The sequence below is a fragment of the Sinocyclocheilus grahami genome, unplaced genomic scaffold (assembly GCF_001515645.1).
Source record: "Sinocyclocheilus grahami isolate Dianchi unplaced genomic scaffold, SAMN03320097.WGS_v1.1 scaffold158.1, whole genome shotgun sequence".
In the NCBI taxonomy this organism is placed as follows: Eukaryota; Metazoa; Chordata; class Actinopteri; order Cypriniformes; family Cyprinidae; genus Sinocyclocheilus; species Sinocyclocheilus grahami.
Genome location: NW_015505337.1, coordinates 72,468 through 97,223, shown reverse-complemented (window position 1 = coordinate 97,223; position 24,756 = coordinate 72,468). Strand labels below are relative to the sequence as shown.

Sequence of the window (24,756 nt, the reverse complement as noted above, 5' to 3'; positions counted from 1 at the left end):
AATAGGAGGGAAAACAAAGGCCAAATTCCCTTAATCATCCATCACAATGAGTTAAACCATATAATACAGTTCTGATGTGCAGCAACAGATAATTGAGCTTCACAAATTAGAAAGTGACTTTAATAAAAAAGCTAGAGCAGTGAAAATTCCCATTTCCACCATCAGGGCAATAATTAAGAATTTCCAATCAACAGAAAATGTTACAAATCTGCCCGGAAGAGGACGTGTGTCTATGTCTATATTGTCCTAATGCACAGTGAGGAGGAGAGTTTGAGTGGCTAAAGACTCTCCAAGGACCACAGCTAAAGAATTGCAGAAAATAGTTGAGTCGCAGGGTCAGAAAACCTTAAACAAAAAAATCAAACAGCACCTACACCACATGTTGTTTGGGAGGGTTTCAAGACAAAAAAATCAAGAAAAGAATATGCTCTCATCCAAAACCAATCCCCAGCATATTCTGTTGTCAGACACGACTGGAACTTCAAATGGGACTGGCTTCTATGGTCAGATGTAACTAAAAAAAAATTATCTTTTTAGCAACGAACACTCAAGATGGGTTTGGTGCACACAGGGATAAAATAAATATTATATATAGATATATAATGAAATATACTGCTGTATTTTTAATGTTGTGGGCCTATATTTTTGCTGGAGGTCCTGGACATCTTGTTTAGATACATGGCATCTTTGATTCTATCAAATACCAACAGATAAAAAATCAAGAACTGACTGACTCTGTTAGAAATCTTATAATGGGCCACGTTTGGATCTTCCAACCGGACAATAATCCAAAAACAAACCTTAAAAACAACACAAAAATGGGTCACTGGGCACAAAACCAAGCTTCTGCTATGGCCATTCCAGTTCCCTGACCTGAACCCTATAGAAACTGAGTGTGGTGAACTGAAGAGAAGAAGCACCATCATGGAGCTGGGAATCTGAAGGGTCTGGAGAGATTCTGGATGAAGGAATGTCCTCTGATCTCTTGTCAGGTGCTCTCTAACCTCATCAGGCATTATAGGAGAAAACTCAGAGCTGTTATTATGCCAAATGGAGGTTTCAAAAAGCATTGAATAAAAGGGTGCCGTTAATTGTGTCCAATGTGTATTAGAGAAAAACATGTCATAATGATATTTCCCCCCATTTTAAATTCTTATTCTCCAATGAAAGGTTAGATTTATGTGAATTTTTTTTATAAAATATCAAAATGATTAACAATGCAGATTTATTTTCACAGCCTTCTTTGATCATATTTACCAAGGGTGCCAATCATTCTGACCACGACTGTAGATGGAATACAAAAAGATTAGAAAAGCTAGTGTAATTATTATTAATTATTACAATTATTACTTAGCTTTTTTAATAAATAGAATTAGAATAGAGAGTGCTAGGAAAAATGGAAGAGATGTATATATAATTCTAATTCTAAATAGAATTATTGCAATCAACAATTCATCAAATACCATTAAATCTATAGGCCCTGTGTGTTCTTTGCGGGGCTTGTTTTTTTGTTTTATGGATGGCTTGTCTAAAAGCACCAATAAGAGAATATTACCAACTACTCTTCCTTTTAATTACACAAATATTTCATTAAAAATGTCTACAAATTTATAAAGCGGATCCGAGATCAGATAAAACCCATAGCCTACTGGTTCAATTGTTCTCATTCATGGGTTCACAGAGATCGGCCCCGAACGGAAACCATTGAACTTTCGAAATATTTCAGAGCGATGAAATCACGTGATTTTGACAGTCTGATACGGGCTCCGAGCCACTGGTTCGAAACAAATGATTCTTAAAAGATTCGAATCTTTAAGTGATTCGAAAGCACCCTTGGGAAGAACCGATTCGCAGAAATGAGTCGGTGGCTTTTTCGTCGCTACAGTGTTACTTACATCCATCATAGTCCTCCAGCCACTGGTTTTGCCGCTCAACAGTGGCTCTGGGAGAGCCAAACCAGCATTATTAATGCACACGTCAACTCCCTGATGTTGAACTTTGATCCAGGAGAACATGGATAACATGTCGTCCTCTACAGACAGATCACATTTATATGGTATCAGAGTGCCGCTGAATCCACTACTGACACATTCCGCAGCCAGTTTCTGCAAGACAAAAGAACACACGATTCTTCAGCCGGTGCATACACATGTACTTCTCGCGAGTGTATGCTATAAAGCATATGCTAACGGTGCATTACCTCTATTTGCTCCACATTTCTGGCACAGCCGACCACTTTCATGCCATGCTGGACAAGAGACTTTGCGATTGCAGCTCCGATTCCCACTGAAGCTCCAGTGACAAGAGCAACCCTGCCTTTCCAGCGATCCATGTTGCTTGTTACTCTCACGAAGATCGGGTCCTGGGCAGCTGACTGGTCACAGTGATCAGGTTTGCCAGGTCCAGCAAAGCTTTTCAGCTCAAAGGTGTTTTAACACCGCCCAAACACACCCTCGTACACTAGCCTACACGTTCAGCATTGCTTTTATCTGATTTGAGTGATTTTTAGCTAGGCTTTATTACCTTTATTATAGGCTATATTCTGATTTATTTAATTTGGTACGTAATTTGATCATCTCCTTTTAATTTGTGTTTTTCATTCTCTTTAAATTCATTTGAATTAAACATGCAACATGCATGTTTTGGATGAGTAAAAAATTAATAAAAATTCTGATAACCGATAGTCCATTTAATAGTAGGCTATGTAATGGTAAGAGGTACAGGTGGTATGTGTTTATGCATGAATTAGTATGCTTTTTTGATATTGTCTGCCTCTCAAAATAAAGTTGTTTTTTTTCTTTGAATTTAAAATTCTAAAAGTTGCCATTTCCTTCTCAGCTCTCCTTTGGTTGCCAGGTATTCAGTACCAATAACAAATCACCCAACTTGGAACGTCAATGAATAACCTGTCTTCTGAGAATCTGGCCAATGAGAGCACACTTCCTTTTTATTCCATACAGCTCTAACAGGTGCAATAAATATTAAAAAGTGTTCAGCCTGTGAAATTTTCACAGGGTTAGTTATTCATTATACACTGAAACACTCTAAAAATGCTGGGTTAAAAATAACTCAAATTGGGTTATTTTGGCAACCTTTCGCTGGCTTGTTTTTAACCCAACTGGTTGCTGGCTTGTTTTAATTAACTATTGATTGAAAATTACTATTGCTGGCTTAAAATGAACTAAAAATAGGTCAGAAATTTAAAATCACACACAGAACTACTAGAGGCAACAGTAATAATCAATTAGTGAACATTTATTAAGAGAAAACACCCAAAAATCATTGTACACTCTAAAAAATGCTTGGTTGTTTCAACCCAACTTTGATATGGAAATATGGACTAACCCAACCGTTGGGTTAAATTTTTACATTCAATTTTTAACCCAAAAGTTGGGTTAGTCCATATTTGACCCAAAGTTGGGTTGAAACAACCCAGCATTTTTTAGAGTGCACACATGGCTGAATGACAATAAAGTTTGATTCGCCTTGAATTATTTGATGAATGATAAATATCTTGCTTCCGAGTAAAACCTCAACATAAATCAGACAGTGAGAACACAGAGGGATGTGAAAATAGAGCTGACAAATAAGGCAGTGCTAACACAAAAAACATAACTCCTAGAATAATACACTTCACGTCCATACCGCAGCTGAACGGGGCGGTGTGTATTTACCATGGCAGTCCCGTCAGAAAACGTCAGGTTTGAAAACGCAGAAAGCTGCAAGACAAACAAAAGACGGTTATATGGTATTCTTTCATTCTTATGATGTGTTAAAGTTTCACTTGTTTATACATACAGCAAATTACCTGTTCTTTGCTGAGTGGAATCGCTTTCTCAAATATTGTCCAGACCACAGCTTCAGAGCAGCCTGGTGTGGTGAGGGACCCCTGGTAGCGGAAGTACCTCTCCAATTCATTATGGGGGAGAATGAGCATGTCTAATGATACAGCTGACAGTGTTACATTGGTGCCTAAAAAATATGTTTTACAAGTTGTCACGAAGTTCCCGTTCTTTGTTCTAAATATAGCCTGTCTGAATAATAATAGATTATCAAACAAGTTCCTCCCATATTAGAGCTATCGCAACCTTGAGTGACTACAGCACTGCTGTAAATCAAACAAGAAGCAATAAAAACGTATTTATTAAGTTTCGATGCTGGCTTAAAATGAACCAAAAATAGGTCAGAAATTTAAAATCACACACAGAACTACTAGAGGCAACAGTAATAATCAATTAGTGAACATTTATTCAGAGAAAACACCCAAAAATCATTGTACACTCTAAAAAATGCTCGGTTGTTTCAACCCAACTTTGGGTAAAATATGGACTAACCCAACCGTTGGGTTAAATTTTTACATTCAATTTTTAACCCAAAAGTTGGGTTAGTCCATATTTGACCCAAAGTTGGGTTGAAACAACCCAGCATTTTTTAGAGTGCACACATGGCTGAATGACAATAAAGTTTGATTCGCCTTGAATTATTTGATGAATGATAAATATCTTGCTTCCGAGTAAAACCTCAACATAAATCAGACAGTGAGAACACAGAGGGATGTGAAAATAGAGCTGACAAATAAGGCAGTGCTAACACAAAAAACATAACTCCTAGAATAATACACTTCACGTCCATACCGCAGCTGAACGGGGCGGTGTGTATTTACCATGGCAGTCCCGTCAGAAAACGTCAGGTTTGAAAACGCAGAAAGCTGCAAGACAAACAAAAGACGGTTATATGGTATTCTTTCATTCTTATGATGTGTTAAAGTTTCACTTGTTTATACATACAGCAAATTACCTGTTCTTTGCTGAGTGGAATCGCTTTCTCAAATATTGTCCAGACCACAGCTTCAGAGCAGCCTGGTGTGGTGAGGGACCCCTGGTAGCGGAAGTACCTCTCCAATTCATTATGGGGGAGAATGAGCATGTCTAATGATACAGCTGACAGTGTTACATTGGTGCCTAAAAAATATGTTTTACAAGTTGTCACGAAGTTCCCGTTCTTTGTTCTAAATATAGCCTGTCTGAATAATAATAGATTATCAAACAAGTTCCTCCCATATTAGAGCTATCGCAACCTTGAGTGACTACAGCACTGCTGTAAATCAAACAAGAAGCAATAAAAACGTATTTATTAAGTTTCGAAGGTAAATAAAATAACCTTACCAGGATGTGTAATATTTTTCAGAGAATTTATAATGCCATCATATTTTTTATTGGCACTCGGTGATTCCTGTAAAATAAGATGCATGTGATAAAACACTGTTGTATTAGCTGTTAGTAGCAAACATTTAACAAGACATCTGTTGGTTTACCTCATAAAAAAGTCCAAGGACAGCAACTCCTGAAGGGTCATTAATGGCCTGTTCCACAGAGTTGTAATTTTCTTTAATATGTACAATGTGAAGCTGTTAAGGATAAAAAAAAATATGCATGCTTAGTTTCTTATCGATTCACAAATAAGTGTAGGAATAAAGCCTGTCTGTCCACCTTATTTTGCAATGCGGAAATTTTCTGTGAATGTGCGAGACTTCTGATTCATTAGCCACTATGATAATTAAAGTGCAGTAAACTGTAAAACTATTTGGACTACTATAAACCAGAGTGTTTATATATAATATGTTAATAAAATAAAAAAATAAAAAATGATAACAAATAGCACTTTGCAATATCACGCAGCATGACGGATTGTTTTTGTACAGCTAAAATAACCGGAAGTGGATGATACCAGAAGCCACACAACTTCATTCAACTTACAAATGGACGTCCCTGTTCTTAAATTAAAAATAAGATGGATTTCTCAATAGTTACCTCCATAGGGTATTTCTCTCCATCTATAGTATGTTCTGATCCAGGTCCACCATTCTTGCCCCAGTGCAGATGAAGCTGCTGAGCTTTGTAATTGGCTCCTAAATTGGCCCCACTAATTGCTGCTCTGTCTGGCAGATTAACTTGCACTACAGATGATAAAATATATGGCAAAAGTTGTTTATAAAGTGAAATTAATATACAGTTGCCAATAATGGGTAAAGGATATTCACCATGAAAATGTAGGCTATACTTAAGAGTAACTTACCAGTGTGTCCATTGTTTGTAATGAGAGTACTGATTGTCTCTTGGTAGCCTGTAAACTGCACTGGGGTCAGACGACTGTCAAAGACAACTTTCTTTGTTACAATGTTAATAGGTGACTGTTTTGTATTTCCACAGTCTGCGGCTACTATTGCCCAATCATCCGGTCCTATACAAAAAGTCATGTTATGTTAATATAAATCATACACATATGTTCAAAAGTTTAAAGGATTTGATGTCTTTAAAATAAGTATACTTTGCTCATCAAGGATGCATTTCATTGATCAAAAGTACAGTGAAAGCTGAAATATTGTGGTAGTTGTGCTGATTACTACAAATTCTTTGATTAATAAAAAGTTCAAAGAGACTTCACTGTCAAGTTTTGAGCAATTTAAAGCATCCTTTTTGAATAAAAGTGTTTCTTCTTTTTTTTTAAATAATAAAAATATAAATAAATATCTCTGACCCCAAACGTTTGAAAAATACTGTATTTTTTTTCTAATAATTTTATATAAAACATTGAACAAGGCACAATGCTCACCTACGCATCTTTCTTTGGACTGATTGTTGCAAGTTACTTGAGATTGATAGCACCAATCTGAAAGGAAACCAAGTTGACTTATTGCAAACTAATGTATATGTAATATATTGATAATGAAATATATTCACATTTAATTAATTACATGAATACAGACAATGACCAGTGTATGTTGTCTATGTTCAGGTTAAAAAGATTTGAACTGGACCTCTAAAACCTTCAAAGGTGTTTAATTCCATGTTTTAATTCTGAAGTTGCTCAAAAATCAACAACTCTTGTTCTCAGATTCTAATAAATCTTCGTAAACTTATAATTCTTGCAAGCCTTCCAACATATACAGTGCAAAACTTCACTAAAATTGATGGACTAACCTAAATTCAGCAGCATCAGGTTTAACAGTAAATCTGTTTTTATGATAAATAAGATGACATATACACCATTTAACCTGCTTACCTGCACTTGAAGCAAACCTGCATAAAATGGCAAGTACAGAAAAACAGAGCACATTCATCCTTAATATTTGGATATAAAAAAATCCACCTGAAAGATCAATCCAGCTAAACAACAGGGGAATGTATTTTACAATAGGATACTTTGGAGGTGCATTTTATAAGAGCACAATGACCCTCCCTTTCACGTTTTACAGCACAAACTCTACCATAAAACTTACTTATGAGTAATTCAGTGTATCCAATATACTCTAATCTAGTCATGATGACAAAAATGTTCTCCACCCATGAAAAACGTTCACTTGGTTTCAAATAACACATGATAAACCACTTATTATCAGTTATCACTAACTAATGAATAATGTAGTTGCATAGGCCCATCTTTGGAGCAGTAAGCAAAAATGACAACAGTAAAATGAAACTACATTCCATTACTGTTGTATGTATTAATAAAGGTTTTGATACATGGATATACAGCATAACGTAACATAAATACACCTGTGGGTGTGTGAATAGAATGTAAGGCAGATCACCAGTTACGGTCTCTGATCTGAACTAGTTAAGCCATCTAGTGGTGACTCTGGGATAGAATATATGGGATCATACAGCATTTAGACCCCCCCCCCACACCTGAATTGCAGCACTACTTAAAATGCTGACTTGCCCGACATTTCTAAATTGCCTAAAATGTCAGGGTTTTGGCTTTGTTTTGTTTTTTCATAGTGACGTGATCTACAGTCCTCATACAGTATGTACGCGTATTAGCATTGGTTTGACCGTTCTCGCACGCCACGATTGGTCGATTATGTACAATACCTGCACGCTATTGGTCAACCAATGTTTCAGTCATTACCATCACCAAGTATGAAGAAATGGCCTGCCATACAAAACCGGACATTTTAGGCAATTTAGAAATCCCCGTCAGGGCATGTATGTGGAAAAGATGGTGACCTTGCTTAATAATACAGTAAAAATTTATGATAACTTTAATTTATTGATTAATGTTGATTGTATTTAAAATGTCTGAAATAATTGATTGAATCTTTATAAATAAAAAAAAAAAAATATATAAATGTTGGATTTGTGTATTAAATGTAGCAATAATTTGCTCGTCTTACAAACTAAAGGCAAAGATGGTAATTGAATTAACCCTAATCTAAACCTGTCTGGATAATACCCATCTTTTCAAGTAGTTAGTTAAAAGATGCTATCTATACCATGATATTTATTTCAGGACTTAATCTTGTTTTGAACAGAAATAGGCATATAAAGGATGTCCAGGCTCAACCCTTACTGCTTGAACAGTGAGAATACACTTTATAGACGCATAGTTGTAAAACATTATCAAGTTCATGGAATTGATAAAGGATCCATTGGTCTCAGTGAATTGCTCAGTGAGTGATTTGTGTGTCTGATAAAAGGGAGGCAAACAATGTCCTCTAGATTTGACTTTATAGATGCCAACCTTCAGCTTTCATAATCTCAGATGCTCGTGTTTCACACACATGCTGGATATGCAAGCTGCTGCAAATGTTTTGAAATAAAGTGATTTACTAGTAGGCTTTTTTTCCCAGCTCCAGTATATCTGGTATTTCCAGTATGTTCTCTAAATTTCAATGCAAAAATAAAACAAAAAGTGTTGTAACACAAATAAATTTGCAATGAAGATATGCTCCAATGGCATGATCCCACCCACCCACGCCCCCCTCCTATTTTTATGGCATGATATGGCCCACGGGCCCTGGTTTGGACGTCACTGTGCTATAATATTTTACTATGTTTGAATAAGTTTTATGTAGATTTTATTGTTTTACCCTTAGCGCAAAAACAAATGTGCGATCATAAAATATTATGTAATTTAATAGTAAAAAAAAAAAAGAGTTATTATATATATAAAAAAAAAAAAATCCTAAACAATAAGTGAAATAATGGCAAACCATTTGTAAAATGTATTATATATTCCACCAACAAATATACTATAAGTTAGTATGTTTGTTTACCAAGACGACAAACATGTCAGAGATGAGCTTGAGATTAAATACAGAATATTTAGAATATGGGATGTGAGAGGGGAAAAGAAAAAAAAATCTAAGTACTTGTGGAATTACTATTTTTATTGTGCATCATAATTGTGTGTATTCTGAATATATAAATTGCTAGCCATGAAATTAGCAAGACGGAAAAAGGCCATTTTGTTCCAAAAATGTTCAAAAAGGTCTTTGCTTCCAATTAAACATAATATTATTAAACATAATACATTAAATGAGATGAACTGGAATTGACACAGTGGAAATGATCATGACTTAAAAATAATATAAAATAAAGACAGAATACTCCTGTGGTTCATATATACACACTGTTGGACATTATTATTAGACAAATGAAATAAACTAGTGAAAATGAGAAAAGCATATGTTTTAAGAATGTTTACTTTCTAAACTTCACCAGAGCCAAAACTGCCCATATAATAATCACCCAGGTGTATATAATGGGATGTCTGTAAATGAGATGGTTTTTTTTTTTGTACAACACTATCATTGTACATCACAGAGAAGTATCTGCACATCCCCCACTTCCTTCTGTGCGTGTCAAACGAGAGTTTGAGGTTTGGGTTGTCTAGACAACCAAGTCCATCTCGTGTACATCATGTTCAGAGAAATAAAAGAGCGGCCTCCTGTTTATCAAACTACCAAATACTCAGGGGAGACTGGGACAAAAGTGTTTAAATTCAAGCATCTGAGGAAAGTGACACCGAAGAAAGAGTGTCTGATATTACATTTTCCTTTGATAATCTCATAATATGTTTAATCCTGTATGCATATAATATTTCAAAAGATCTACAACTGTTTTACTTATCAGCATCTTACTGTAAAACAATGCCAAATTAGCCATGATTTTAAATTAAACTCATATGACATTTATATGACACAATACCACACCCTCATAAGTATATGTAATAAGCTGATGAAACAGTGTGGTTTTGCACAACATAGCAACCACCCCTCCCCCCCAGGAAAGAGCTCTACAAGTGCCGCAAGCAAGATAATGCTTCAAACATTCAAGTTATTACGAAACTATTCATAAAAACACACACAAAACAAGTGTAACATCTTCCACCGGTGATATCTGCTCACATACCAACCCCGCTGTTATTTAAAACTGATGGAATATCATGTTTTTAAAGCCCCACCATCAGATGTGGAAGCCTGATGCAATCTGATCACATGTTTAGTAGACTTCCTCTTTAATTCTTTGTGTGATTTTTATGTATGCTAAAGACCGAGGGCTTTTTCTCTCATTTCTGATCTGTCTTTTATCAGTTAAAATGCCCTTAAAAGGAATTGATTCGAGTCCATCTTTGAACGAAACTAGTCCAATAGGCGCGCATTCGTGCTTCTTTAAGACAGCGACTGCAGGGCCTCTTCCTGTGGTTTGCACCATGTGGCCTAAAAAGTGTTAAAAGGCGACAACTTCTTTCTCTTTTCGCTGTTGTTTCCGGGATCAAGCAGGCAGAGAACTGGTAAGTCACTGCTCTTCGGTTTAACTTAAAATGTTGGATAAATATGACCACATTTCTGTTTTCAGCTACTAGTAAGGGATGGTAAACTGCTTGATGTAATGTAAATATAATGAGGTGAATATGCTAAAACTTAATGATAGCAAATAATGTTTAAAAAAGTGAATGAACTCAATTTTTTATTAAAACATCAATTATTTTTTTTAACTAGTAGTTACAAAACCAAAATGTAATAGTCAATTCCAATGGTTCACGCTGAATCCATTTCACATAGCTACATTTTTTATGCAAAGCGGCAAAACTGCAGGTATTATACATTGTTTTATTTTAAATGAGTTAATTACACATGTAATATTTCATTTTCACCTACAGAACAGGCAATAAAAATGACTCCACTTCCTGGTGGTTTACAGTGACTCGCTATGAACAACTGAAGCTGATGCAGCTGAACATCCAACCATACTAAAACATGATCTGGCTTATTTTATTACATCATTTTGATCCAATTCTCATTTCAGGTTTAACAAATAGTTGTAAAACGAGCATTTGGAGCACATGGAGATAAGAGGAAGCGTGCAAAGAAACGATTGGAGCGCGAAGAGGCGGGAACATCAGAGGTACAGTGCAGTCACTCATAAAGTAGACAGCACTACTAAAGGTCTCTACACAGTGTAGTGTTTCCTACTTTATGGATGAGTGTACTGTTGGCTGCGATGGATGATCTTATGGAGAACCAAAGATGCTGAATCTGAATGTCTTGTGAATTACGTATTAATAACGATTGTGTTCCATGACTAACTGTAATGCAGTAATGTTTTTTTGAATGCATTCGTCTTTATATTTGCATGTTAACTTGTATCAAACAACTCTGAATTCATTAAACAGTAATAAAATGAAGCTGAACTGCATAACTGTGTGCGAAACCTATAGTGCAGTTGTTAAACTAACACCAGTGCAGTTGCTGTAAACAGGAAGGACATTACAAAATAGCTCAAATCATATAAAGACATCAGCAGTGAAAAGAAGACGCATAAAGTATAAAAACACAATTATTAAGTTATCATTATCTTTTAAGGCTAAAATGCACTAGCTGCTTCCAAAAGCTCTTGTATTAACCAGAAATCTATTTCCTTTTACATATTTAATTAATGCTAAGCAGAGTGCGAAGAGGAAAGGTCAAGTGCATTTAGAGACACACTACACAATATGTCATGTACATTACAGGAAACAAGACATGTTATATGGTTTTAAAAAAAAATGGAGCTGGAGCTGAATTCAGTAAAGTGGGTTATAATCACAGTCTGAGGTCACTCTCCTGTTCCTGATTTCTGATTACTCATTTCCTTCAGTCCCAGGGCAGTGGTTGCAAAAAGTTTGATGGCACAAGACCTCGATAACCATGTAGATCTCCCTGGATCAATATAAAACAGTCATTCTTTAACTTATGACCTTTAAAAAACACATGCATGGTAAACAGAGTTATATTACTCACGTCATAAAATCCATCACTGTCCATTTCCCCCAAAACATAAATAATATCTCCTGCTCGAAAGGGAAGCTCATCCTAAAGGAGAAAACAACAACAATAATAATAAAAAAACATTGATTTAAAATTCTATTTCATCTTTTAAAATTCAATATTTGTATAAGCACCTAGTTATCAATAAATCAATACAGGATGTGAAGTCTATGTCCTGATTCTTATCTTTAAAGAAATATAACAAATGAATGAATTAATAAATAATAGATCAGACTTGTTATATTTATAAACTATTTTCATATTCATATTTCATTGTCTATGTGTACAACCTTTCAAAAGGACTATAATTGTTTTACTTTTTTCAGCGTGTTACCGTAAAGCAATGTAATATATGATTATTATGTGAAAATGCTACAAATTTTAAAATAAAGCATAATGATAAGCAATATGTATACTAATTTCAATGCATTAATATTAAAATATCTAAAATATTACTTAAAACATTTTTTTATTTAATTTGTAATAGTAAAAAATAAAAATTTATAAATACTTTTATATTATAATATTTATAATATAATAAATTATTTCAAATGTTTACATTATATTATAATATCTGGTATGTTGTCAAATAAAAAAACTTTGGGGGGTATTCACGAGTATAAACCTTGGGGTGGTTACTAGAGCGGTTGCTAGGGTACCCGGGGTGGTTGCTAAGGTGTTGCTCTGCGGTTGCTAGGGTACCTAGGGCAGTTGCTAGGGTGTTGCTATGCGGTTGCTAGGGTACCCGGGATGGTTGCTAGGGTGTTGCAATGTGGTTGCTAGGGTACCCGGGATGGTTGCTAAGGTGTTGCTATGCGGTTGCTAAGGTACACGTGGTAGTTGCTAAGGTGTTGCTATGTGCTTGCTAGGGTACCCAGGCGGTTGCTAAGGTGTTGCTATGCGGTTGCTAAGGTACTGGGGGGGTTGCTAGGGTGTTGCTATGCGGTTGCTAGGGTACCCGGGGCGGTTTCTAAGGTGTTGCTATGCGGTGACTAGGGTGTTGCTATGTGGCTGCTAGGGTACCCGGGGCAGTTTCTAAGGTGTTGCTATGCGGTTGCTAAGGTATTCGGGGTGGTTGCTAGGGTGTTGCTATTTGGTTGCTAAGGTATTCGGCGTGTTTTTTCATATTTATTGGAAAATGCAATCACCTCAATATCCATGTTTGGAGAACTTTCCCAAGGGTCATAATCAAAGATGGCCACCATCCTGTGAACCTTCACGCCATCCGACACACTAGAAGTTTCACTGGGTGCTAAAATTAAAAGTACAAAGCAGCCATGACTCAATCCCTAAATCCCTTAAATATATGGCTAGTTTTATCAAGTAAAAAAGAAAGATAAAATGTAAATACTTGCCTATGGAAGGCGTCTCCTCTGGTAAAAACCCCTGCTGGAACAGATGAAGTTTAAACTCTCCGTCTTCCACAGGAATCTCAGAAACCATGTTGCTCGGTACAAAACCAAAGCGGCCACCGGTCTCCCCGCTATAGAAGCCGTCAGCATCTTTATCTCCATATACCTACAAAAGAGCACATCTCGCTATCTCTGAGGCTCCCATCACAGCATGAGCTAAGTAGGACAGAAATGATCTGAAGATCACGCGTTTCATTTAGCAGGTTCATGTAAGATGCAAAAGTTCAGATTTACTATTGTGGGGTTCTGAATAATTGTGAATTAAGATATAAGAAGATACAATAAGTAAATAAATAAATAACCATTGTTACTTTAATGATCTGTCCTTGTTCAAAAGGCAGTTCCTCCTCCATTGTTTCAGGGTTTGGTGACATCACCGCAGGGTTGTATGAGAACAGAGCCACAAAGAGGCGCACGTTCGGGTCAAACATTTCCCTCTTGGATTCCCAGTTCTCTATATCTTTTGGTGTAGCAACCGTAAGACCATCTGGATATAGACAGACATCCAGCCCAACCATTCCAGTCTGCTTCTATGCCTGCAACTGTCCAACTGATGCCCCCTCAGTAGGCAGACAGGTGGTTAGCAAACACCCATATGCTCTCTATAGCTTTAGCATTAAGAGCTGTAGCCAAGCTAATCTGCCTCAGACTAATCCTCTTGGAACAAATGAATCAGTTTTACCTGAGACATCATCAACTACTAACCTGACACGTCAAATGGTTATCAAGTCCATTTTGTAAAGTCAGTCTACAAAACTCTTTAGTGAAAGAACAGATTTCACATCATGGACTTGAAGCACTGAGGAACTGGAATAACACTCTGCCAGTGCATTTGGCTCAGTCTTGCTGCACACAGTCCTGCCGATTAGCTGAGCCATCCGTTCTGTACTGTGCCAAGTAGAGCTAGCTGTCAACCACATTATCGTCAAGGAAGTAACCCTGCAAGTCCCTTTCACCTTTTCAGGACAATCCTTTACAGTCAACAAAAGGTTTGCATGGGTCAACCTAAGGAAACCAAAAAACATTGTAGAGATATTGTATAAACCAAATACCACAGTCATGGGAGAGAACTTGACTCACGGTTCTGCTGTTGACTGGTAAGGTAAAACAGCATCTATTCTATTCTATTCTATTCTGGCATTTTCTATTTGTATTTGCCATATTCCTGACACGTCCATATTCTGACACTTGAAGTGTTCATACACTACCAGTCAAAAGTTTGGAATATTTATTTATTTACGTGTTCCTTCAGTGTGGGGACAATTTTTTTTGGTTGATCAAACTTTTCTTGATTTACACACCTTAGAACGGACTGGTTATCTTTTTGGAGCACATACAATATCTATTTTGTTTACATGTTGTTGAAAAAAAAAACTCTCTTAAGCTTATTATCATTATTCTCTTATGTTTATGCTTATTAAGATTGCATTTATTTGATCAAAATATAATAAAACAGTAATATTGTGAAATATTATTACAATTTAAAATAACAGTTTTCTATTGTAATGTATTTTAGAATGTAATTTATTCCTGTGATGAAAACGCTGAATTTTCAGCAGCCAACAAAAACTGTTTTCAGCATTGAGAATAAGAACCATTATTAGTAACTGAGCACCAATAATTATTGCTAATAATTCAGCATCAAATCAAAACATTTTTCTAAAAGATGCCTGGAGTAATGGCTAAAAAAATCAGCTCTGTATTACATCAATACATTACCTTTTGATATATTAAAAATAGTTCTTTGAAATTGTAATAATATTTCACAATATTATTTTAAAAAAATAAAAAATTAATGAAGCCTCAGTGAGCATGACACTTTTAAAAACATAAAAAAATAAATTACTCAGAAATGTATTAGTACTGTTTCCAAACTGAAGTGTATATGTCAGTTCCAAATGCTTATCAGTTATCTATGATACTTATTAAATATTTATAGAGAACAATGAAAAAGAATCAACATGATGAAAGGCATTTTAAAGATGCATTAAACTTTGAGACAATTAGCCCCAAGTCTCCCCCATATAAGGGATACAAATTGTACGGGTTTTGTAAAATGACTCATATGAAGATCCAAGTTGCTTGTCTGTTCCATCAGTCTGATATCTAGCACATCTATAACCTTTCTGAGCATGGACAAAACATGAGACACATTATCCCCTAAATCCTCCACTCCATACAGGAGGGTCGCTAGATATGGTAATAGTGGGTGACTCATTCTCCCATATTGCATTTGTTCTTAGAAGACCTCTGATGTGCCATCATCATCACTGCTGAAATGTGGCCTCTTGACTCCCATATAAGGACTATTACATCATGAGTGAGGCACCCATACGGCAAGCCGTTTTAACATTTATTCTTTAAACATTTCCTATCTTACATTACTAGTTAGTAGTATATAGGTTACTGGTAGTTATACTAGTACATTTACTGTAAATTATTTAATAGTTCTAGTCTTAGACAAATACCTATTTATGCAAACTCATAACAGTACATATATCTCAATTGTTACTAGTAGCATTTAGAGAAAAGTAACAACATAAAATTAAGATGACAAGACATTAATAAACGTCTAACACTCCAACTTAATTAATTCAGACTCAACAAGGTGTACTCGGACCCAACACTAGATGCATTTCTTATAAAGTACATATGTTTTTGTAATATTCCACTAGTTACAATTACTGTTTTAACTGTCATATGCAATCGCTAGTCAAAATGTTACTTTACAGTTCTTTGTAGTTTGTTCTGTTATCTTCTATAAATTTAAAGAAACAACTGGAATTCGCATTAATGTCTAATAAATACGTAATGGTTTCTTTTAAAAACAAGAAAAAATGGCATACACTCTAAAAAACACTGGGTTAAAAACAACCCAATTTTGGTTGTTATTAACCCAAGGGCTGGGTAAATATAGAACAGAACCCATCTTGGGTTAAATTTACCCAGCAAATTGGGTTGTTTATTTAACCCAGCATAATGTGTTGATTTAACCCAGCTAATGGGTTTATTCATTTTTACTATATTACTAGCTTATTTTTTTACTTCATACATTAAATAATATTTACAGATTAACTTAAATCCTCTAAACCTTTCTAAAATACTCCACACAACCACTAGTTTGCATGATTACAGCCTGTGATGAAAACGCTGAATTTTCAGCAGCCAACAAAAACTGTTTTCAGCATTGAGAATAAGAACCATTATTAGTAACTGAGCACCAATAATTATTGCTAATAATTGAGCATCAAATCAAAACATTTTTCTAAAAGATGCCTGGAGTAATGGCTAAAAAAATCAGCTCTGTATTACATCAATACATTACCTTTTGATATATTAAAAATAGTTCTTTGAAATTGTAATAATATTTCACAATATTATTTAAAAAAAATAAAAAATTAATGAAGCCTCAGTGAGCATGACACTTTTAAAAACATAAAAAAATAAATTACTCAGAAATGTATTAGTACTGTTTCCAAACTGAAGTGTATATGTCAGTTCCAAATGCTTATCAGTTATCTATGATACAGTTTGCATGATTACAGCGTTTATATCATTTTCAGTAGGCTACACATATTGCCTATATTTAAACTTGTTTAACAAGCATTAGAAGAAAAATTCAACATTAAACACAAGTAATTCATGTGTAATCGACCTGTCTTATTCTTTTTCCACAGTAACGGCACTGGTTCTCGTGCCTGAGCTGGAGTCATGTTCGGTAGGGAACTGCTAACGGACCGCCGCCCTGCGTTTCACTCTAGCCGAAACATGCTGTGACTCCATAACCTGCCAATAAACGAACAATAAACCGCTCTGAGGACATGTTTTAACATCCAAAGTATTATATTATGTATGCTTATGAATAAAATCGTTTATTTTATGCAAAGCATCAGGCTTTTCCATCACGCGAAAAGACCGCAGACACTCGTTAAAGGTAATTCACACCGCGCGCCTGTATGTTGCTCTGCATAAAATTGAACGATATACAGCACAGTAACAATTTTATAGATAAAATAAAATGTACACAAACCTGTATTTTACTGAAGAATGCATCAATTCGATGGAGCTTAGAACGGCTCTCTCGTGAAGAGAAGACGCAAAATCCCCACGATAAATAACTCAACCGCTGGGTTACGTCTGACCCAGGATTTGAGTAACATAACATAACATTGGGTTGTTATGTCTGACCCAGGAGCTGCAAAACAACCCAAAAACTGGGTTTTTACATTTGACCCAGGAACTGGGTAACACAAAAACTACCCAAACACTGAAAAAACAACCCAGCATTTGGGTTAAAAAAATAACCCAGGATTTTTTAGAGTGTACACACTAGTATAAACACTTACAACTTAATTAGCTAGAGTTAGCTAAAGAATAAGCGCTATGTATTAGTCACTAGTAAAGCTGGAATAGTCAGAAACACCTGAAATACATATTAGTCAGAATTAGTCAGAATTTATGCATTTATGCAATATGCATAACTTACTGTTTATTTATTACTATAGCAACAGCAAGTACATGTAATGTGTGACAAGGATAAAGTGTTTTAAGTGTTACCTTAAAAAATGTTAGTAATGGTGCTTCTCCACGGCATGGTACGGCTCGGCTCAGTTTGCATTTCCACTGCAGTTTAGTACTGCTTTAGAGTGGGTGGGACTATAGACATGTTGTTATAGTTGCGCAACCTTTACTGCCGCGACCTCCTGAAAAACGTTTTCATTCCGCGTCATCCCATTAAGCTCTCGCTGGATCCGCTCCTCACCTGTCAATGAGAGGAACGTCTGTACTTCCTCAAAAGACCACGAAACAGCCATTATTTTGTTGTTTAAAAAAGGTGCGCTCGTTCGAAACTGTTGCATTCGTCAAATTTTGGTAATGGTAGGCTCGCTTGGAACCTCAGCCGAGGACCCGAGGACCCGAGGTGGTAACAGTTAGGACCTGTACACAGTGGAAAACACCCCAAAAGCAAGCTGCACCATACCATGCAGTGGAAAAACGCCATATGGTAACAATAGACAAGCATACTAGTTAGTTTAAAGGAGTAAATGTCCTACCAGCTTGCCATAGCACCCACGTTTAGAACCCTGACGTAGCCCTCCAGCGCGTGAGGAGGGGCGAGGGTGGCCCGTCGGCACGAGCGCAGACAGCAAGGAACAGCTGCAGAGAGGCTCTCGTTCATTGAATTACACTGCATAGCTCATACAATATTACTGTTTCTTCCCCCAAAATCAAATAATATCAATATATCATCCATACCATCCAACATGGTTGACCGCGAACAGCTGGTTCAAAAAGCCAGGCTGGCTGAGCAGGCAGAGAGATATGATGATATGGCAGCAGCCATGAAATCGGTAAGTCATTCTTTCAATTTACCCTTGGGGTTTTATTTGTTTGATGACTTAGTTTGACCAACGTTCGCTAAATCTATCTATCTATCTATCTATCTATCTGTCTATCTATCTATCTATCTATCTATCTATCTATCTATCTATCTATCTATCTATCTATCTATCATAAAATAGGAAACATTTTATGCAAAAGTATACAACATATACTGAAGCTGTACAGTGGACTAAAATAATATAAATAGATCAAATAAAATATGAATATGTTTGTTTAGACATCATTTCCACTCTAAACCACTGCCACGACATGATCATGTGAATGCCGGTTTAGACGTGTCTTTTAAAATTTTGTTACATTTGTGGGTCAAAGTTACTCAAATTAATGGAGCATATCACATACATTTGTCTTTATGACATTGGGATTATTCAATTGAAGATGCACAGTCTCAATAGATTTCTTTGATTTGAATTGAGTCACCTAAATTAAGAAAGGTCAGACTGTCTGTCATAGTTTGACTTAAACCATGTGTTATGTTCAAGGTAATTACTTATAAAGTTACAGCCCACTCATGAGTATCTACTTCATTGGCCAAAGCCAATGTTTACACACATTTGGCACATTTTGGATCCTGTGTCAAATTCTCCCATAAACATTTTTATTTAATCTTTCGAAAGGAAAAGGTGTAACCAAATGAGTTGAGAGGTCACCTGATAAACTATCTATCTATCTATCTATCTATCTATCTATCTATCTATCTATCTATCATAAAATACATAAACAATATAGAATTATATATATAAATATAAAATACATAATATATATAATTGTCGTATTATGCATACGTTTGATCCATTTGGAGAAAAAATTGTAATGGTGAATGATCATATAGGTTGAGTTACAGTAAAATAATGGCATGTAACGGGAGCCTTTAATATGATGTCGTATAATACATTTTGGGGTGTTCATCTATGGTAAATCAGTGCTTTATTAATGAGAGTGCAGTGGATCGGGTGTAGACTGTCTGGATCTTGGGCGGTGCCTCCTGCCTTACCCGAGCCCACAATCAAATGAATGAGACGATACAGGACCAGTGTATAAAGATGTTTCAACATCGCTTTCGGCATTATTGAAATACAAAAAAAATCTATATTTTGCACTTTTTTTTTTTCAATGGCTGTTTTGCGTAACTGCACATTCATGCTCATAAACGCAGTGTAATGGCTAGTATTTGATTTTACACTAGAAATAGGCGTTTTGTCATTGTTGTTCATTACCCAAGCATAAATGCATCAGATATTGATTTTCCATCACCAGCATACATAAACTCCAACTGCCTTTTTTTCTCTCTAACGCATCCTCACAATTTAGTTATGTCTTCCCATATTCATTTTCCACATATGGGAGATATTAAGATATTTCCTCTAAACCAACGTTAGAGGCAGCAGCATTCCTTCTAGAATCTTCCATCCTTGTCATATTGCAGTAAGTTACATGATTCAGATTGGATATTCCTTCTTATTTCAAACCTACCGATTTATAGATTATTAAAGGCAATGGGATCTCTTTAATTCATAGTGAATGTTATTTCTATGTATATTTTAACAGTATTTGAGTGGGTGAATGTACAGAGCACCATAATGAATACATTCAAGGCCTTAGGGCTTCTTGAGGGGGGGGGGAAAGGGGAACATCTGCATCTCTAACGCTTCTTCACTGTCAGCATCCTGACTATATTACCATCAGGGTGAGGGCATTTAGGAGACAATTCTTACACAGGCTTATGGAAATTGAGGAGGACCCCTCCGTTTCTGCTTCGTCAAGGGTTGACATCATGCTTTTTTTCTGGAGGGGTGTCGTCTAGCATCTCTTATTTCTTGAGGGATTGAATGGTTCTTACCCATGGTAATATGTTTCTGACTTAATTAAAAATGACATGTAGATGTGACTACCTCAATACTCTTTATTCTTAGACCTCCAATAAATTATCTTCATATTAACAGTCACAAAGCAACTGGAAATAGATTAGGGTGCAAAATATGTTAATTTACAATCTAGACCAGATGTGTTGGCACTCATTAGCAGTATTTTACATAAAATAAAGTCTTTATTTAATACCAAAATGTGCAATATTAAATTAAGTGTATTGATTCGAAAATAGACAAGTGACAGACAAGATCCACCCGATCAATTTTGCTAAAATGGTTGTATTATCTTAGCGCCATATTACCTTGGTCTAAATCCCAAATGGCTGTTAAAAGGGAAGGTTCCCATCCTTGCAATGATGGTTGTGTGTGCAGTTTTAGCTTCATGGATCAGTGGGGGAGATTTAAAAGCAGTTTGACTCTAAAGTTACTTCAGTCCTATAGATAAAAGCCCATTTAGCCACAGACCTAATGGGAAAGTGCCCACAGGCCTCCATTATCTTGATGCGTCCGGCCAAATAGACAAACAGCAATAGGCCAAGCTTCAAACTTCACATTTGGAGTGAGATCATCCAGCTAGATTTTACTTTAAATTTGTGAAGGTCTGGCATCCATGTAAATATTTGCATCCGATTGCAACACGGCTACCAAGTTAACAAGGTTACCGGTCACCCACCACAACTATCCGTTACTATCTGTCTGTGAGAGGCATGCCAAATCATTGTTGCACAGAAGCCGTGTAACCAGACTTAAATAGCAATAAGCTTGTTTAAATAAAACCCTTACATATCCTCCTGCCTGTGTTTCGTTGTGAGTCTTGTCTTCCTGTGTTCCTGTTTTCTACTCTGATCTCTATTGATCTGTCTGAGCTGTCTTTGTATTCTGAAGAGTTTGAGGGAATAAATTTAGCTTTTGTGGCTGGAAGCTAAAACCAGAAACCTTGATCTGAGGCACGGGGCATTTGAAAAGTTTTTAACTGCACATTGGTACACTTATAAAAATAAAGGTCCTTTATTGGCTTTGATGGTTCTATGAAGAACCTTGAACATCAATGGAACCTTTCCATTCCAAAAAAAGGTTCTTTGGGGAACCCAAAATGTTTCTTCTTTGGTATCACTGCGAAAACGCAGTTTTGAAACCTTTATTTTTAAGAAAGTACATATAGTTCTTTTCACTTAAGTACAGAAAACAAATTAACTCATGCCGATATGTAATTGCACCACAAAGAGGTTCTGACATTTTCACCAGAAGGAGATCTGTAGTTGACATGAGTGATTTACGATATATTCTCATGAAACATCATCAAACTCGTTTTACATTACGTAGTATGGTCGTCCCAGTTTGGCAAGAGAAAAGGTCAGGGAGAAGGCCACAGTAACACATGAATTGCCACACAGCGATCGTGTTTACTTACACTGCAGTTGCCCTGGAGGGTATGTGGGAACATTTTGCCTCCCGCCCCTGCCCCCACTCTCGGCTGAAGTGATTTCACCTCTAGTGTATTGTGTAGCGCTAGCGCTCTGTCATCTCACTAGATAGAGTTGGACTACTGTACAAAATGAGACGATTGCCATGGAAACTGCACTTGGCATATAGCTCGAGCTCATGGCTGCACAATGCATTCAGCCAGATGATGAAGCTCTCTGTGGATATTATCATTATGCAAGGGGAAAATTAAGCATTTTACGTTCATTTTATTGGTGAATTAGTTGTGTAACAAAGAAAGCTTGCTATTACCTTGCTGGATGATGTACATCTCTTTCCTCAAACAGCGTTCTATTTCCTTCCTTTGTAGGTAACCGAGTTGAACGAGGCCTTGTCCAACGAAGAGAGGAACCTCTTGTCCGTCGCCTACAAGAACGTCGTAGGTGCTCGGCGCTCATCCTGGAGGGTCATCTCCAGCATCGAGCAGAAGACCTCCGCGGATGGCAACGAGAAGAAGATCGAGATGGTGAGGGCCTACCGCGAGAAGATTGAGAAGGAGCTGGAGGCCGTGTGCCAAGATGTGCTCAACCTGTTGGATAACTTCCTGATCAAGAACTGCAGCGACACTCAGCAAGAGAGCAAGGTCTTCTACCTGAAGATGAAGGGAGACTATTACCGTTACTTGGCCGAGGTGGCCACCGGTGAGAAGCGCTCCACCGTGGTGGAATCCTCTGAGAAGTCCTACAATGAAGCTCACGAGATCAGCAAAGAGCACATGCAGCCCACTCACCCCATCCGGCTGGGACTGGCCCTCAACTACTCAGTCTTCTACTACGAGATCCAGAACGCTCCGGAGCAGGCCTGTCATCTCGCCAAGACAGCCTTCGATGACGCCATCGCCGAGCTCGACACCCTCAATGAGGACTCCTACAAAGACTCAACCCTCATTATGCAGCTCCTCCGAGACAACTTAACGCTGTGGACGAGTGACCAGCAAGATGATGAGGGTGGCGAGGGCAACAATTAAAAGTAGACAAGTTCTAGAAGATCTAGAAACATAAAAATGGCTGGTGGACTTTGGCAGCAGCTTTTGCCATGGTTTCCTCTGCAGCAGCAGTTCTTTATTTTTCCACGAGTTAAAAGAAAAAAAAATATCAAGGGTGGTAAAGGGGGGGCTGAAGTCCTAGTTTGAATATATACAGAAATATATATAGTTGAATGGGCCTCCCTCTTCTTGGTTCTCTTTGACATTTGCCAAAACCACTGAAATGTCAGTCAATCAGCCGGAAACGGTCGTTGTTGGTTGGGAATGGCAGCCTCACACTGGCATATGGACTGATGTATTTCAAAGGGATGCTGCTTATTTATGTTTTGGGTAGACAAGCATTTCTAAAAGATGGTAAGATGGTGTTCAAGGGGTAAAAATAGTATTAAATGGTTCCAGTATTTGTCACAAGTTGATCTGTTTGAATCGTCTTGTACGCGCTCAATTAACTGAACTGGAAATTCAATTTAAATAGCTATTAGATGGAAGTGCGTTGAATAAAATTGTGTTTTTTTGAATGCACCAAAACAGATAAAGTTCAGTCATTGTCATACATTCATTACAGTCTGACACTACTGGAACCATTCACTTTTTTTGAAGGACAGGTTAGGGAAAAGAAAGAGACTGATCTGGTTTAAAAAAAGAAAAGAAAAATATTGCAGCTTCAAAGTTTGTGGTTTACTTCTGTGTTTAATTTATTTTTGCACATGCCAAGTATACTGTTTTGTCAGTGTAAGATAATTACAACAATACTATCAATGATCAATATTGTGCATGCTGGTGATGTATTTATACAATAGCTTGACTTTATTAACTTATATCTTGGATGTTATGTATTCCTATAATTGAAAAGTAAACTGGCTTCATATTGTTTATTTATTATTTAGCAGTTTTCATTTTGATTTGCTATTCCAAAATTGTGATTGTTAACAATAAATCAATCTGTTATGGGCGTTGCCATTGTGACATGGAATGTTTTTTCTTTAGCTAGGCTGACTTTCGAAAAACACTACTGATCACTTAAATGTACCAGTGTTTTTCTTGGTAAATTGTAACCATGACATTAAGCAATGTTTTGCTCTCTGAACAATATATGAGTGCTCTTCTTTGTCATATTATGCACATTGAACGTGTGGTTTAAACAACAGTGATGTTACCAAATCAGTGTTTCCATGTCCGATTCAGAACATGGACCATAAATTGTCTCTGGCAGTATTTTTACATTTATTTATTTGCCTTTTTTCTTTCTTTTCTTTCTTTTTTTAAATTACTTTTAGCTGTATCCTGAGTGACAATATATTGAATGTGAATAACTATGTAGCAGTTGCACAAGAGCCAAAATAATTACAACAATAAAAAGACAGAAAAAAATAACTCAAGTAGTCATAGATGCATCATGTCAATCAATGCTGGTCGTGTGTATTGTTTTTCTATTATTGAAAAAAAAAGCAAACAATTACTCAAAATACTGAAATGCTCGAAATTTGCAATGTGTGATCAAATCCAAGTCCT

The 24,756-nt window shown here is 36.4% G+C and overlaps 4 protein-coding genes and 1 long non-coding RNA gene across 5 annotated transcripts in view; 2 read left to right on the top strand and 3 right to left on the bottom strand.

Annotated features, from left to right (window-relative positions):
* dhrs11b.1 (dehydrogenase/reductase 11b, tandem duplicate 1) overlaps window positions 1-2,424 on the bottom strand; it is a 5,814-nt gene extending 3,390 nt beyond the window's left edge. Inside the window, exons 1-2 of the mRNA XM_016282306.1 lie at window positions 2,201-2,424; window positions 1,896-2,105 (exon numbers count right to left, since the gene is read on the bottom strand). Coding sequence (XP_016137792.1) covers window positions 1,896-2,105; window positions 2,201-2,332 — 342 coding nt within the window. The 5' untranslated portion in view covers window positions 2,333-2,424. The remainder of the gene's footprint in view (window positions 1-1,895; window positions 2,106-2,200) is intronic.
* A 2,018-nt stretch (window positions 2,425-4,442) lies between these two features.
* Window positions 4,443-7,594, bottom strand: ca4b (carbonic anhydrase IV b). Its single transcript, XM_016282366.1, has 8 exons — window positions 7,063-7,594; window positions 6,613-6,669; window positions 6,076-6,240; window positions 5,811-5,956; window positions 5,315-5,407; window positions 5,166-5,232; window positions 4,798-4,961; window positions 4,443-4,708 (listed from the first exon to the last, which is right to left on the bottom strand). Exons 1-8 carry the CDS (start codon window positions 7,118-7,120, stop codon window positions 4,532-4,534), a joined length of 927 nt encoding a protein of 308 aa, XP_016137852.1. The 5' UTR covers window positions 7,121-7,594; the 3' UTR covers window positions 4,443-4,531.
* A 1,581-nt stretch (window positions 7,595-9,175) lies between these two features.
* On the top strand, window positions 9,176-11,483 carry LOC107592753 (uncharacterized). The gene is made up of 2 exons (XR_001610021.1): window positions 9,176-10,578; window positions 11,094-11,483. It is a non-coding gene; the product is annotated as an uncharacterized lncRNA (long non-coding RNA).
* LOC107592752 (RIMS-binding protein 2-like) lies at window positions 10,572-14,100 on the bottom strand. Its single transcript, XM_016282304.1, has 5 exons — window positions 13,818-14,100; window positions 13,450-13,612; window positions 13,243-13,346; window positions 12,068-12,139; window positions 10,572-11,986 (listed from the first exon to the last, which is right to left on the bottom strand). The coding sequence occupies exons 1-5, from the start codon at window positions 14,022-14,024 to the stop codon at window positions 11,921-11,923; spliced, it is 612 nt and encodes a 203-aa protein (XP_016137790.1). The 5' UTR covers window positions 14,025-14,100; the 3' UTR covers window positions 10,572-11,920.
* Window positions 14,101-18,370: 4,270 nt separating this feature from the next.
* On the top strand, window positions 18,371-24,614 carry LOC107592751 (14-3-3 protein gamma-B-like). The gene is made up of 2 exons (XM_016282302.1): window positions 18,371-18,857; window positions 22,570-24,614. The coding sequence occupies exons 1-2, from the start codon at window positions 18,771-18,773 to the stop codon at window positions 23,224-23,226; spliced, it is 744 nt and encodes a 247-aa protein (XP_016137788.1). The 5' UTR covers window positions 18,371-18,770; the 3' UTR covers window positions 23,227-24,614.
* Window positions 24,615-24,756: the final 142 nt, after the last annotated feature.